The 17,435-nt window shown below is 36.9% G+C and overlaps 1 protein-coding gene across 1 annotated transcript; it reads right to left on the reverse strand.

Annotated features, from left to right (window-relative positions):
• Positions 1-2,318: 2,318 nt before the first annotated feature.
• LOC122325065 (alanine aminotransferase 2-like) lies at positions 2,319-16,767 on the reverse strand. The gene is given in 13 exon segments (XM_043219924.1): positions 2,319-2,454; positions 2,924-3,036; positions 3,120-3,275; positions 4,431-4,605; positions 4,802-4,938; positions 5,107-5,186; positions 5,907-6,150; positions 6,762-6,895; positions 7,939-8,047; positions 8,254-8,343; positions 15,923-16,112; positions 16,579-16,595; positions 16,597-16,767. Coding segments are annotated over 13 exon segments (1,692 nt in total). The 5' UTR covers positions 16,753-16,767; the 3' UTR covers positions 2,319-2,363.
• Positions 16,768-17,435: the final 668 nt, after the last annotated feature.

A 17,435-nucleotide genomic window follows, 5' to 3' on the forward strand; every position in this document is an offset into this window, starting at 1 on the left:
TCAATCAGAGGGTTGCATTCTCTAAGGCTGAAGCAGTGTGGGTGGAATTGGTTTTCTCATTCTCATATGCATTATTGAAACGTAGCATTGATAGTAGCTTTTGACAGGGAACATTTTGGGTTACTTGACTGTAACTCTGTTCCCTGAAAAAGCAGGAACAAGATGTGAAAAACGAGACATTTGAATTTTTGTGATGTTGCACAGTATATTGAGACAAAGGCACACCGTATCACGATACTATGATATTTCCTCAAAAGCAGATCACGGAGACATATTAATCATCCACAACCAAATATTATGGATTAACTGTATAGTATTTAAAGAACTTAGTCAAACAGTTAAAAAAAATCTAATCAAGTTTAATGTGTTTTTAGACTTTTGCTTTGAGAAGAAATGCACGTCGAGGACATAAACGTGTAAAAAAAAAATGTCATGCATGAAATGATTGCATGATTGTCTCGTGCCCCATTCGTCTTTGAGCGACTGGCAGATTAGATCTCTGCCTCTGCTGCTGCTGTCACTCCCTGTTAAGACAAGCACATCAAGATCAATCAGTAAGCGTTTAGAGGCGTTCGTCAGGTGCAAAGACAAAGGCAGGGGGTGGTACGAACAAGATGCTGCTTAATTAAAAAGCCAACTCTGCCTCACCACTGCTAATATGGGCTGACAGAGGTCAGGGACAGTATGAGAGGCTGTTTGAAGTTTGGATATGCTTACTGGTGGATAACCTCTTGTCATTTTGAAATATGATTTTATTCTTCTGAGGAAACATGGAAAACTAGATAAAATTATATCCCATGCTGTTCGTATTTATATGTCTAAAAGCTTGGTAATGTTTCTGTGCAGCGTCATGTTCACTGGTAATGTTCTACTAATGTCTCTGATGGGAAGAAAAAAGGTCTTCTCTGAGCATTGCAACATTTTTAATTCATGTCTGTCTTCTGCTTTTACTGTTTCTGGAACTATTCCTCTGTATTTACAAATTACCAGTCAAAATTTTTTGCTTAAAATGTTACTGAAATAATCTCTTATGCTAATCAATGCCTTACGTGTGTGATACAAAACCCAGTTAAAACAGTGATTTTAGATATTTATACATTATAACATTACACGTTTTACAGATTTTACTGTTTTAAATAATTTAATGGGCCTTTCCTAAGTGAAACCATACAGTTTTTAATCAATACCCTAAATATTTGAATGGTACTATAATGATAAATGTTTCTTGAGCAACAAATCAGCTTATTAGAAATATATCTGAAAGATCATATGCTGAATAAACGTAAAGTAATGCCTGCTGCCATTACAGCAAAAAACGCATGAAATGTATTCAAATAGAAACAGATTTTTAAAATTGTAATATTTCACTTTATTTAATTATATATATATATATATATATATATATATATATATATATATATATATATATATATATATATATATATATATATATATATATATATACCACACATTCATTTTGGAAATTCTGGATGGCTGTGAAATGTCAATGTAGCAGTTAAAATCACAGCGTTTCTCACAGTGTGCTGACGAGAGACAATTAGCTTTTAAAAGTTTTAAGTTTTATAAGAGATGTGAAGTTCTCAAAGTTCATCTCATCCTCTTAACTCATTAACAAAATGACACCAACAAAGAATGAAGCAGCTGGGCTTCTCAGTAGTGTGTCTTTGTGTGTGGGAGAGAGACAGAGGTGTTACAAAACAATACTTCAATTCAAAACATGATCGAGTGTGATTTCTGTGGTGGTGTGTCCTCTAGTGGCGAGGAGTTTGCAGAGAAATAATGCGTCTACCTCTTAAAACAGCACACGGCACAAACATGTTAATCCATATTGTTTTATATCTGCCATATAATCAATCTGTTATTTACACATACAGCAATGTTGCGACACATGTTGATTCGTGAACAGAATTTCAGAGGCCACTAAGCACAGAAGGGAAAAGTGCAAAATTATTTTAATTTCACTTATTTACACACCACACTAGCATACATCATACACCACACCGCATAAAGAAAATCTGGACGCTCAGGTACTGTTCAGGACTGTTTTTTAGAAAAATACTCATCATTTTATTAAAATCTTGTGAAATCATAAATCAAGTCTAGCTATTTCTACCCACTGCGTGTTAGAATAGTCATATCAAGTCCATAATGATAGTATTACGGTATATAGCTACAAGGCATACAATTATTCAGTGGCAAAAGGTGCAGATTAGTCTTCTTTAAGGCTCAAGTGATTATCTTGGCCGCATTCTGACCAAACATTAAGAAGTGAAAATTGCATTTTAGTGTTTTTAGTCAGTCAGTTGTGGCAGAAGGGCCGCGATTGGTTGAGTTGAACTGAGTCAAGAATACTGCTGGGTGAACTTCTGGTGGAATTCCTTCAGTTTGTTGAGCATGATCTTAAGCTTGTCTGTCGGAGGAAGGATGGTCATCCTGGTAAAACAAAGAAAATTAAGATTTTTGTTGCTGCTTATGTCGTATTTTTGTCCCCTACCAAGTTCTGAGGCATATATGGCATATAGCCTCATAATTTTCTATATTTTAAAGAGTGTGTGTATATATATATATATATATATATATTATATAGATTAATATATATATATATATATATATATATATATGTCAACTAATTCTTTATAATTATATTAAATAATAAAGATACCCTATCACCCTATTATTGTGAAAAATTCACTGTGTATGTTTTTGACCTCCCAGTCTCAATCCAATCAATAAAAAGAAACCCATTACACAAATCAATTGAGGACACACAGGAGAAAAGACGGTTTTAGATTAAATATAGCACTGTTGTGTTTCATGTCAACTATTCATATATTGGGTGTCAACAATTCCTTTACAAACCATGAAAAGAAAGTTCAAAACCCTTGAGGACACACACACGCACCTGAAGTGATAAGTGCCTTCTCGTTGACCAAAACCACTGCCAGGAACGAGACAGATGCCGGTTTCTTCCAGAAGTCTCATGCAGTAGAACATGTCTGGAGCCTGACCCTTCGCCTGCATTCACGCACAAGGCGAGCCATGAAGCAAACCAAATCAGAGCAAGCAGAAGACATACAGAACACGTGACACAAACCGACCTTTGCTTCGTTGATGGCGCGCTCGGGTAGGGTGATACGGGGGAAAGAGTACATGGCTCCCTGCACAGGGTTACAGCTGATGCCTGGCACTGTATTCAGAATCTCCTCGGTCAGTTTGGCTTTTTCAGCCAAGGCACTCAGAACGGCCGTTCTTTCCTATATGAGACAGAGGAAGAGAACTGAAAAAAGGAACAAGACCGGAATACTAGCCAATGTGGTTAATTGGATTATGCACAGCTAATTAAAAGCAAAACACCCAGCCTTTCTTGCAGAAACACAAGAAACTCTGTACAGCAGTTGAAAACTATATCTACCTTCTTAAGTGAATACAGACAAACAAACTGAGCAACCGATCATCTTTTCTTTCATATGTGCAGTGATAGGTCACTTAAATATGACAATTCTGTCATGCACACTTATCATTCGGTAGGCATATTATTACATGATATCAACCTAAATTATTTAAGAACACAAAAAGATAATCGATAAAGATATTTTCATTATGTTCAGAAAAACAGCTGAAATACAAAAATAATTTTGTGTTCCGCAGAAGAAGAAAGACAATCAGTCTCATTTACTAACTGTGTGTCTGCATTCATTTCTGTGTGAACTCTGCATATGAACAAATACTGATTTAACCACCTTTTTTTTGCTAAAATTTACAAAACATATATGATGGAGGCCACAAAATAACACACACAGACACACACACACACACACACACACAAACACACACACACACACACACACACACACATATATATATATATATATATATATATAGAGAGAGAGAGAGAGAGAGAGAGAGAGAGAGAGAGGCCTATATAGTTTGGATTTGTTTTTGCTTTTTCATAGTTTTATGTTCACCAAGGCAGAACAAAGCATACATTAAAAATGGTAATGATGCATTTGCATGACTATATGTTATAAAATGTAATTTATTCTGTAATGCAAGTAGCCATTAGCTGCTCCAGTCTTCAGCGTCATGATTCCATGTTGAACAATATATGGGAATATGCAAAAATATATGGTTATTTGGTGCTAAAAACAATTCTTAAGATTATAAATGTTAAACAGCTGCTTATTTATTTTTTAGTTAACTGTGAACTATTTAAATTTAAATGTATATATATATATATATATATATATATATATATATATATATATATATAGTATGCAATATAGTTTAATAGTATGCAATGAATGAGAATGAGAATGTCTTGGAAATAACTTTTCCCATAAAGAGTCGAATACTGCCTTGTTAATTATTTGCTGTGGTAAGAATTCAGCAACATTGACAGAAGAAGGCACCTTCACAAAGGTTTGGTAGGAGGGTTCTCCAGGTTGAGGGGAGTTGACCACCAGATCCATGAGGGCTTGTCCAGGAGCAGGCGGGCACAGACGCACCGAGACCAGCTTGGTGAGCTGAGCCTTCACCTCTGGGTCCATGTTGATGACCTCCATGTATCCCCCTCGAAAACCACATCTGAAAGTATGCGTTTGTTTATGGACGTAAGACACTATAGTACGACTGGATGAACTTAAACCATCATTATGCCATTTGTTGTTTAATTCATTTAATACTGTGTAAATGCTTCTGTATACAGACGGCCCAGAATGTCTTTCCATACTAAGTTTGTGTGTTTTTATCTGAAATGAAAGTGTAATAGACCTGTACTCACTCTCCCATGTAGCACTTGGAGGTGGAGTGAAATGATGCCAGCTCTACTTTGCTTGAATATTTTGGACCCATCTCAAAAAGCACTTTCTTGAAGGAGTGAAACTCACAGCCCTCTGCATACACATTATCCTGATATACCTATGAAAGAGAAAAAGAAAGAGAAATACTTAGGAATACTTTTTAGGAATATCGTCTTTAACCCTTCCGATGAATATGAAGCCTTCTTTGCCTTTAGATAATAATGCTAATGGTGCACTTGATGAGAATACAGTGAATGCACGGTATAAACCGCCAGTATTAACTTGCCTCATCAGCCATTAGGAAGAGGTTTTCTTTAGCTGCAAATCGGATTACATCTTCGATACATTGTCTGCTTTGTACCTGACCTATTAAAAGAAAAAAATGGACAAAGAAATTATTTGAAAAATAGATCAATTAAGAAAAAAACCTTGCAAAATGTTCTACACACTATATTTTGGATTACTATACAATGCAAAAAAAAAAAAATAGTAAAAACTGTAGTATGTAGTATCTATCTATCTATATATATATATATATATATATATATATATATATATATATATATATATATATAGATAGATAGATAGATAGATAGATAGATAGATAGATAGAAAAACATGCAAAAACCTTTAAGTGCCATCTGAAATTTTAATCAAAAATGTAAACATAAATAGGAGCCTGATAAAAATGCAGACATGCATCTGAACTGTTGACACATACACACACACACACACACACACACATTTATGTATATGAATTGTGCGATTTACTTAAGCAAAGATATCAATATATTTATAATATTATATTTTTACATTTACATATTATGTAGAAACTCTAAACTCTATTTTAGTGTAGGAAAAAATAACCTTAACATACAAATATAAAACAAGAAAAATATATCTTTAGTTATAGCATAGCATAACTTTCAATGTTAGATTTTTTTTTTTTTTTTGCTGTCACACCATAGGACACATTTATACATCAACTACCCATATAAATGTACCATTAGTATAAAATAAAAAATAAAAATATATACTATATATAATTTGAATCCCTTTTGTAAGGAAAGGATCTGAATGACTCACCAGTGGGGTTGCCGGGGTTGATGATGCACAGCACACGGGGGTTGCAATGCTCCCTGGCTGTCTGTAGAGAGCGCTGTAGCTCACTAATGTCCAGACTCCAGCACTTCTCCTCATTCAAGTAGTAATTGATCTGAACAGCACCCAGCTCTGCTATAGATGCAGAGTAAAGAGGGTACTGAGGAATAGAAATCATGACCCCCGTCCGTGTACGACCCTCCCCAGCAGTCAACAGCTTTAGTATGGTCTACAAGATCAACAACAGAGAATAAGAAATAAAAAGACCATTAATAAAACTACATTTCTACAATATTTCCTCAATGTGAAGGGAGCACAGTGCTGTTATTGGGGTCTTATATTTTTTTTGCAACAATATTTAGTGTGATACTGATACGAAATACTAATTTCAAAATTAAATCAAATTGAAGGACATATTAAAACTAAACAAAATTATATGTGCATGTATATATATATATATACACACTCTATATACATCTATATATATATATATATATATATATATATATATATACTCTATATATATATATATATATATATATATATATATATATATATATATATATATATATATATATATATATATATATATATATATATATATATATATATATATATATATATATATATATATATATATATATACTTACACACATATAATTTTTGTTTTTTACATATAATTTTATATATATATATAATCAGTTTTTTTTTGTTGCATTAATAAGAACCGATATGTATACTGGATATGGCAGAAAACTGTTGGACTGTTTCTTTATTTGGCTGACTCAGAGTACACAAGTTCAGTGTACAGAGACCTGTGTTTGCGTTTGCCTGACGTACCACAATGCCGTCACTGGCTCCCGTCGTGAGGTAGATGTTATCAGGATCAGAAGGAATACCGCCGTCACGGCGCTGTATGTAGCTGGCAACATCGTGCCTCACACAGTCAATGCCCTGACTGGTTGTGTATGCACCTGAGAGAAGGAACAGAGCAAAGAGAAGTATGAGTATTAAAATAGTTTCCTCACAAACTATTACAGAGCTGAAAAACCTTGGACAGTGACTAATATCATCACTTTAATCAGTAACATCTTGACCGTAGAACAGTACATCTTGAACGAAGAATTGCTGTCAAAAGTTAACAATTAGTAGAGTTAGAGTTTAGTTTATGATTAAGACTTTGTTACAAAGGACATATACGCATGTATATATGACTTGGGCACCAGTCTTCTTCTGTGCAATATAAAAGATAATAGTTTTGTGTAAACTGGCTTTATCCAGTTGAATGTTAACAGGGTTTAAAACAAAACTGGATCCTGCTGGTTCTTATTGTATGAACAACAATGACATTGTGGGACTTTTTCTTCTTGTTGATGACGATTTTTATTTTTGAACGAACTATCCCTTTAGGCTGAATGAGAACTGACCATTTTTATTTTATCAATAAACATTTCATAGCCTTACTGTAAATTATAACTTAAATATTCCAAAATAACCTTACGTTTCAGATGACATTACCACCTGTTAAAAAAAACAGCATATGCTGGTTAGTTAGATTTTGAGGCATGGATGCTGGTTTGAGCTAATTTAAGATGATCCTTAGCTGGTCATAATTTGGTTTAAGTTGGTCATGTGCTGGTCCTGAGCAGGTGCTAGTTGCTTAGGACCAGCACATGACCATCTTAGAACCAGTTTAAACCAGCTCAAACCAGCATTTATGTTTCAAAAACCTACCAAACTAGTATATGCTGTTTTTTTGCTTGTCAACAGGGAGGCCCCTTATTCTGTCTTTACAAACGAGATCCACTGGATGAAAGCTAAACATTTTTTGCTCAATAAATATCTGTTTCTCTCATAAATGTATCACAATAATATCATGTCATTAATATTTCAAGGAGGTAATATTTCAGTCTTTCACATTATAAGAGATCATCTAAATGTGCAATAATTATAAACATCTGGAGACTGCTGTCATTTGATATTTCATGCCAGCTGTCATTATACACACATCACATACCGATGCTGTTTCCTCCACATGATTGCAAAATACGCCTCGCTCGATTTTTGGCATCTTCTGGAAACTTGTTGTCATCAAGTAGTGGTGGATAAGTGCACAATGCCATCACCTAGAGAAAATAAATAGCTTATGAGGCTACATAATAATCTAGAAAAACAAAACAAAACACTTGGTTAAGTACAAATGGGTTCATCAGAAACTGTTGACTTTGTTTAATGCATGGAACAGATGAAAGCGCAGTGGACCTGAAAATGACTGGAAACGTCTAGAAATCATTCATTGACACTTAGTCAGCAAAAGCGAGGAATCATGTACCTGTCGAAAAAAGGTGATTGGTCGTTGGCCCATAGCATGAGCATCTCCGATGTTTGCTTTAATGACCTCTTCAAAAGGCTTCTTTACCCCCTGTAAAATAGTAAAAAAAAAACAGACTTTCAAGTCATTCCTTGAATCCAAAAACCCAGACAAAACCTACGCTAAGAGGATGGATGACAAGTGAAAGCAACTGTAAAATTGGCTTGAAAATCTAAATGTTTGTAATCCTCCACCTGGAAGAAGTCTGTGCTCATCATACACTAAACTCTAACTGCCCAAAATCTGCAGATTTTTTGCCATGATGTAAATCTGAAGGGTTGCTAAGCCACTGCTTAGTTGCTAAGGAGTTGGTTACCAGTGGTTGGTAAAGTGTTCTGGTTGTGCCCACCAACAAGTCTCAATAGGTGTATTTGACTTAATATGGCACTAAGCAGACTGTTTAGAAATGTGGGTGTTTGGCATGGTGCTTCCACCACCATCATAGGACGACAAAAGACATTTGAGAGTGATCGGCTGGTTTCTTCAGAGCATCTCTCATAACAAAACAGCTGTTTTACATCTGGCTGGATTGGCCGATGACAACAATGTTGTGTTTCAAGTTTAATCTGACACCTTCAGTTCCACTAATGCTCACAAATCTGTATTTTCACATGTGAACACACATGTGATATGGCCTGGCCGTAAAAGCTTTGTTCACCTTCACATCACAATTTAAGATATTTTGGTTATTTTGTCCCACTAACTGACAAGTAAATAACACTGTCAAGGTCCAGAAGAGTATGAAAGGCATCGTCAAAAATAATTGATCTGCCATCAGTGGTTCAGTCTGAATTTTATGAAGCAATGAGAATACATTTAGACTCTACTGATGCGGAGAGACCCAGAGAAAACAGTTATTTTTATTTTCTTTGCATGTATCACTTCAAAAAATACAGATTCAGCCATAGATTTCTTACTTTTCCGGACCTCGACAGGCTCCCGGTTTCATCAAAAATATCTTAAATTGTGTTCCGAAGAAAAACAAAGCTTTTCCGGGTTTGTAACAACATGGGGGTAAGTGATTAATGACCACATTTTTCATTTTGGGGTGAAGTATACCTTTAAATCTGATTGCTAAGAAAAGTAATAGCAGATCTGTCTTTATATGTGCAGATTGATTTTTCTTGTTTTTATTCAACCTCTGAAATCATCTGATCAGCAAAGGGGGTTAAAATGCTGGTTACGTGTCTTATCTGGTGAACAAACAAGCAGCAAGGGTCAGTATTACCTACTGCTGATGGCAGGGTTTCACGCGGCCCCTTTCTGTGTCCCATTCTTTCTGTTTACTCGTTTCAAAAGCACTTTAACAGACTGTGCAGCTGAAGCCTCACAAACAACCTCCCTGTCACTCTCGCTGCATGCTGATTGGAACGCACAAACACCTTGTTTTTCCAAATATGTTGTTCTCTGCCGTGCTGTCCACGCTGTTTAACTGTCATCAGAGGATTTTTTTTATAGTGACACTTATTACCTCCTTACGGAAATAATAACAGATTTCAATGATCAGACAGACGGAGTGAAAGTCTATTCAAACAGTGAATGTGAATATGTGAGATAAAGACATCACCGTAGGAAAGGGACATCAATGAAATCCCTTGTTGACGAGATTAAATGGAGGGCTTAAAGGTATAGTTCACCCAAAATTGAAAATTCTGTAATCATTTACTAACCCCACAGTTATGATTTAACTATTTAGGTCTACAGGTTTTTGAATAATTTGTAAAATCGAGGTTTTTTGTTACCTTCTGCACAAATAAAATTAACATGGTATGAGCAGGATAGAGCAATGCAGCATATTAATACCCTGATAGCACACAGACGTCTATTTGATGTCTGCAATACGTCTATTGGACGTCTCCTTTTAAATGTCAAATAGATGTCTATTAGATGTTTTTAAGATTTATGATTTAGAATGTACGTAAAACTCACGTCTGTAAGACATCTGCCAGACGTTCGTAGACAGAAATGCTTTCCAGATCAAGAGATCTTTGAGAATCAAGAGATCTCTTGAGATCAAGAGAACGCGTGTTATCCGGGTATGATAACAGGATTTTTTTTTGTGCACAAAACCCAAGTGTGCCTCATGTGTGCCTCCTGTAGAGTACTCATATTTGCAAGGAACCAGTGTCTAAATAAAACACAGTTTTCAAAATAAAGATTTGTCATCGTACTTCCGAATTGTGTAGCCAGCAAAATCAGTTACGAGTTGACAGGAATGACGTGATTCCCGTTCCGCTATGAGTCAGCATTCCTCAGCTGTATTTTGAACTCTCTATGAGTGTTTGATAGAGTTCTTTGCTAAATCAGCCAATTACTCAGCTACTACAGTTGTGAAGTCTAGAAGCAGGCTAACGAATGTGTGAATGAATACATTTCTCACTGCCTTGAAGAGAGAGAATATCGCACAACTTGATAACAGGCTACAATTACGGAAATAATGTTTGTTTTATAAAAACGATTATACATTATTGTCATTATGTCAGCGTTGCAACTTTCAACTGCGAGGTGGTCAAAAACCTTTTCACAAAACGTGTCATGAATGGTAACCAGCAGCCAGAGCAGGTCCTTACATGATCAGCAGGAATGTGCTCCCTGAATCCAACACTGTACAACATCTTATAACAGTGTTATAAAGTGACAGTCTAAACGTCACGCCGAAAGTTGCATGCAATAGCAGTATTTTAATAACACAACAGCAAATGTACAAGAAACAAGGAAACCACAAAAAGAGAAACAGAGAACTAAACTGGGGTGCAAGCACATAGTTTAAGGAGAATACACTTTCAGTTCTATAAAAACCCAGACAGCAGCTGATAATTCATTTGTGAATACACATGGGTTTTTTTAGTCTCAAAAATAAACGTTATGTAGAGTTAAAGGAATAGCTCACTTTAAATTTTAAAAAGAAAGAGAAATGGTTACCAAACCTGATTGCTAGCTTTATTAAAAATATTTTATTTTGTGTTCCACAACAAAAAGAGAGTCACACAGGTTTGGAACAGTATGAGCGTGAGTAAATTATGACAGAATTTCCATGGTAAACCATCCCTTTACAACCCCTTAAAGTTACCATTCAAAATATGTTTTTCTCTTCTAGCTAAAACATATGGTTTGTAAATGTCTCTTTTGGATTTGAGTTTTGGCTGTAGGAAACATTTTAGTGTTCGCCTAATTTTACTCAATACATAAAAAATGTTTTCTGTCAAAACGAAACAAAACAACATTTCTTCGGCGGTTCAGTTTATTCTTCTCATTGCTCTGCACTGGAATGAACTCGTAACCTTTATATGGCAGCTACGTTTTTGTCTCAAGAGAAGCACTATTATATTCAGTTATAATTAAGCATTTTTGGAATGAATGCTTAAATTATACACGTCTTATGTGTGTAATTTCAAACAAAAGCTGTGTAATTAAGCATTCCAATGTCCCTCCTGAGGTACAAATCCCATTCTAAAAGAGACCTTGGGAATGCTAAGTCGTTAAAGTAGAACTAGAGCTATAACTTCAAAGCACAGCGTTTTGTTTTAACTAGCTATTCTAAACTAATTTAAAAAATGAAGAATGGTGCATTTAACACAAACAGTGCACAAAAAGAAGCAACCTTTCTATTGCTGTGAGAAATTTAGTTTTATAATTTTTCTAATTTGCATAATGGTTGTCAGGCCATTGGAATTATTACAAACTTGACTGTTGTGAAATCAAACTTACGTAAGGAGGTGGCTCACATTTACATCTAAATGATAGTTCATTTAAACTAAATGGATTCGGGGAGACTGAATAAAAAGATTGTGCTTGTCGCCGCGTGTTTAACTAGTATCACGCCTGACAGGCGTCTTCTTAACAAAAAATGAATGCACGCCAATGTTTTTGTTGTTTCATAAAAGGCATTCTTGCAAAAGAGTTCAGCACGCTATATGTGTGATATAAAACATAGGCTTAGTGCTGAAATTGTACTCGCACTTGATTATGGCTCTTTCATTCTCTCACATGTCATCCTGTCCCTCAGGCTCCAGCTGTCTGGTATTCGACAAACAACAGCGGCGCTCCCAGTAGTTGGTACGGACGGGACTAGATTGCGAGCGACACATCTGTTTCTGACTAGGGCGAGACTGAGTCTCTGTTCAGTAGAACCAGATGCGTCTACCACAGACTCCCACCTCCCCCCGAAAATACCAAAAGCATTATTTCCCAACCCCTTAACTATTGGCCACGTAGAGGAGATGCTTGTCAATGGCAGCCAATCAGAGGTAGCTGTGTGTCTACCGCCCCTAAGGACAGCCTTTAATCCAGTTTGAGCAGAGGGTGGAAGGTTTGTGTTGGAAAGAGGTCTCAAACCTGTTAAACGATGGACAAGTGGGTCAGATTTCACTAAGCATTTCTGTAGTTATTACAGCTGGCCTTGCCCCACATTATTACTTCCCCACAACAGATGAATGATGATCTACATTCCAGATTCATAGCAGCATATGCAATGCAGTTGCAAAACATATTTTTTGGTTGCTAACATGTTTAGAGCAGGGGTGTCAAATTCAATTCCTAAAGGTCCACAACCCTGCAGAGTTTAGCTCCAACCCTAATTAAACACACCTGATCCAGCTAATCAGGTCCTCTGACATAAGAGTTTAGTTCCAACCCTGCCCTAACTCAATGAGTTAATGCCTTTGAAGGAAAAAATGAGAAATGTTTTAGGAATGTTTATAATAAAAAAATTCTGTTGCATGTGGAACATTATGATGATAATCAGAGACGTTTTTTTTCTGATACAAATTCTGTAATACATGTGGGGTGTAACTTTGCAACTGTTGCGTTTTCGTGGAAGTCACGAGTTTCAGTTCCAGCTCCAGCAAAGCCAGCAGAGGAAATTATTTTAGTAAGGGTGTCCATAATGACCTAAAGAAAGTAGTTTTTCTCCCCCTTTATTCATGTAGTTCCTATTGAAACAGCAGGACATAATGAAGGGTTACTTGCTAGTTAGTTGCAGGAAATTTTGGGGAGGGACATTCTCGCTCTAGCAAGCATCTGATTGGAAAAAATCCTGTTGATTCATCAATGTTTTTGGTCCATAAAATCAGAAGAGACAGAGAGTTTGCATGCGAGTATCTAGGAAAAAAAAAAAAAATTAACTTTTAGGAGTATGCTAGCATATATGTATTTGAAGCTAAAATCCCTAGACTAAAGGATCAAAACTTAAATAAAATGTTTAGATCAGGGGTCACCACACTCAGTCCTGAAGGGTCGGTGGTCCTGCAGACTTGCAACACACCTGTCTTGAAATTTCAAGTAGAGAACCTAAAGCTGACGCTGACGTTTTCCTCCATACTGAGAGGATTGCACTGCCGTTCCACTATTGAATTTAGGGCAAGATACCAAGATAAGACAAAATTGTAAAAGCGTTTATTTTAAAATGTGAATATTTAACTTAAACAGGTGTCAAGGAACAAGTTCGGTGACCTCTGTTTAAGTCCTTTATGTCTGGCCCTTTTTGTTCTTTGTGGTGCTTTTGTTTATGTTTGGTCCTTTATGTTCTGTATGGACTGTGCAGAATATTCTGTTGTTGTCTATAAATGTCTGGAAGAGTAATACAAGAGTGTTTTACAGTACGGTATTCACTGAATGCTAATAAGCATATGCATACTGTGTACTGTGCATCTCAATACGGGATAATCATACACTCATTCTCCTGCTCCTGTAAAATTCACAGAACCTTGTTTAGCCTTTCTGTAGCTCTGGGCATCGAATTCCACTATCCTGCAGAGTTTAGCACCAAATGAATCAAACGGAGCAGCCTGTAATCCCAAAGATTCTGGTTACAATTTCAGGTGCATTTGATTAGGGTTGGAGCTAAACTCTGCAGGACAGTGAACTTTAAAGGCCAGTTGCTCACCTCTGACGTAAGTTCATGTACTTTGTAACTGCATGGATACTAAATAGTAATCTTTTGCATACAAATAACTTAACTTTAACCAATAACTTAACATAAACTTTGCTGAGAGAAAGACAAAAACACTGAATTGCAGAGTGAAAGAGATTGGAGAGTAAGATGAGCTGGTAATAGAGAGAAAGCAAAGAGTAGGAAAGACAGCCAAAGAAAGATTTGTACAGTATTAGGTGAAGGCCACCTTTGTCATGCATGTCTTTCCCAGAAACCTAAAACCAACAGACCTAACAACGGGTGCCAAGACTAAAACAAGAGTGCATATTCTTTCCTAGATCGAGAAATCCCCCAACAGACTACGCTGAAAAACATCTTGTCTGCATTATTATAACATGAGATATTGAGATTAATGGAAAACCGTTTTTATGAGAGAAGGATGTTGTGATTGAGCTCTTTCACAATTTAATTACCACGGACACCTTTAATAGAGTCTGCTGAATCATTGTTCTTGCAGTCTCTAACCGTGTGTGTGTGTGTGTGTGTGTGTGTGTGTGTGGATGCTGTCACTGTGACCGCTGGTGCCTTGCTTCTGAGCAAAGGCCTTTTGTATGTGGCTTAAGGACAAATTTATAGCGATCTGAAATAATTTGTATAATAACTGGATGAAATCATTGCCGCACATTACTGACATTGTTCATTTCATGCTCTGTTTAGATTATCCCGAGTTTGCATCGCATTTTCATGCTTTATGATCGAGGGCTCTTAGATAAAGAGCATAAAAGCGTTCGAAAATAAAAGGCATGTGAAAAAAAACTTTTGTATGCATCAAGTGATGAAAGTGAAAGCGTTAAATGTTAGAACTGAAAGAACATAACCCAGCTCCAGCTGTTGTTTTTGCAACTGTGTGGCAACAGATGTTTGAAATCTATTCTTTCCATGTGTGTCGTTTCTTGGAAGGTGCCGTAGTTCACGTGGATACAGCCACCAATTTAAAGAGTGAGGTAAAGACTTGACAAACAGAGATGCTCTCTGTTCCTATGACAATCAGTGCTGACTCTAGCCTGCGATCTTTATCAAGGTCATGACCTCAGAGTTTACTACTCCCAGCACCACTCATATGGCCGGCAGAAATGAAGACTGCAATGAGATGTCTGCAGCCAACTAACTAAATGTGTAACATAGAATGGACTTTACCCACTAATGACAGTCTGTGCCACAAACACCGACCTAGTAAATCCCCAAAAAAAAAAAAAAAGAAACATAAGATGGATGTTTTTCCTCCATTTCGATTAGCTAATCAAATCTTTTCTTTTGAATTGCACTTGTAAGTGTCTTTCTCAAGAACACATTACAAAAGATATTCACTAAATAATTCTATAATCCAGTAAGAAGAATGTAAATATAATATGTATAGGCCATGATCTGAGAGGTTAAGTGCACGTGCGTTATAAGAACTTCTCATCAAGTAATGTGCTTTACGTTGTATTATTATCTTTTCACAAATACAATCTATCGCAAAACATAGCTTTTAAATGTTACAGTAGCTCAATTGGTAGCTTCTAGTTCAGCAGTTCACCTAGTGGTTTTCACTTTAGAGAGGAGTGATAATCACATAAACACGTTATCCTGATATGCTACGTGTATGTCTGTGCGCGTGAGAACTGCAGGATGTTTGCTGAATTTACAGCCTGTCATAACAAACTCTCGCGCGATGCTTTACCGCGTAATGCAGCGCGCAACGAATACCGCGTGTACCTCTTTCAGCTCCTTCTCGATCTGAACCGCGCGCTGAACGATTGGTCCGCGAACCGCGTAGTCCACCTTTTTGACGTTGGCGTTCATGGTGTCAACGGTGAGCACTTTCCCCCGAAGGGGTAACGCTCCGTTTTCGGTCATCTTCTGGTGCAGATGTTCGCTTTGGGCCGCCGGGAATGCAGAAAGATTCCTACGGGGAGAAGAAAGGGAAGGCAGCGGAGAAAAGTTCAGGACCCAGTCTGGAACATTGGGGTACGCCGCCGCGTAAGCCTCGCGCTTTCCCCATTTCAAAACACCCACGGTTCTTTTAGATAACATTTTTCAAAACGGTAAAAAAAAAAGCGGGTTTGCGAAGAGGTAGCGCTTAAGTTTTGGTTTTTAAACTTTGGTTTTCAGCGCGCGCTTGCCCTTGCGCGCAGCAAACCCTACAAAGAATTACTCGAGAAGACCTTTGGACTTGTGCATCGGATAGTTCAAGATTTCATAAGAAGCGCAAGCAACTGCTGACCCCTGCTAAATCCCCACGCCTCTTTTTATCTAGTGGACTCAAAAACAGTACATTCAGTGTTTCTCTAGTTACTTTTCCATGACTGCCCCCTTTTAAATGGGGGGTTTTATAGCCGGTACCTCCTCCCGACAGCGGGTATATTACGCACCAGAAGTGAAGAAAGGGAAGCTTCCTCGGTTACCGAGACGACAGACGGCAACGATCGACCCGTGTGAAGCGTCTGAAGCGGCTCAAAACTTTGACCGGTGTAAAACTTCCCTTCGCAGCGAACCTCCTCCCATTGATCCAATAACTGAGAATAAAGCACGCCAGCTCCTCCCATGTTGACTAAGGCTCTGCGTGTCTTGCAGAGGAGATTAACAAACAGTGTGATCGCATTACAGGGTTATGCTTTTTAAAAGAACTGTGCCGCACAAACAGTAGACCAAAAAGTAAGAATAATGACTTCGATGCTAAATCTAATTAGCTGTCATGTGATCAGGGGCCACGGTGTCCACAGAGAGCATGCTTTTCATTATTCAACCACTTATTGGGATATATACGAGAGGGGGGCTGGTTGGTTGTTAAAGAGGAGATATAACACCGAAAAGTTCTTCACGCTAAAAAGAGAAGTGGTTCTTTCACAGAAAGTTTCTTTAAGGAATCAAGAATAGTTTTAAGCAACTGCACTGAAAACCCACCTTTCTATTTCACTTTAGGCAGTTTATCATCTTTCAAATGCTATTTTCATATATAGGACTTTTAGTGGACAAAATATCACACTGACCCATAGCTATGATCTAATAAGTATAAATGTAGTAAGTCTATCTATATATCAAAAACAAACTGTAACAGCTACCATCTATAATTTGTACTAACATCATACTCTAGTATGCTGAATCAGTACATTTATTCAAGGAACAGATCAGTATGAATCATTGCTGACTGAATAACATGCAAACTGTTTTCTGGAGAATTTTCCCAGAATACCACGATTAGTCAAAAGAATTTTATCTAGGGACACTT

This window comes from Puntigrus tetrazona, chromosome 2, assembly GCF_018831695.1.
Source record: "Puntigrus tetrazona isolate hp1 chromosome 2, ASM1883169v1, whole genome shotgun sequence".
Taxonomy (NCBI): Eukaryota; Metazoa; Chordata; class Actinopteri; order Cypriniformes; family Cyprinidae; genus Puntigrus; species Puntigrus tetrazona.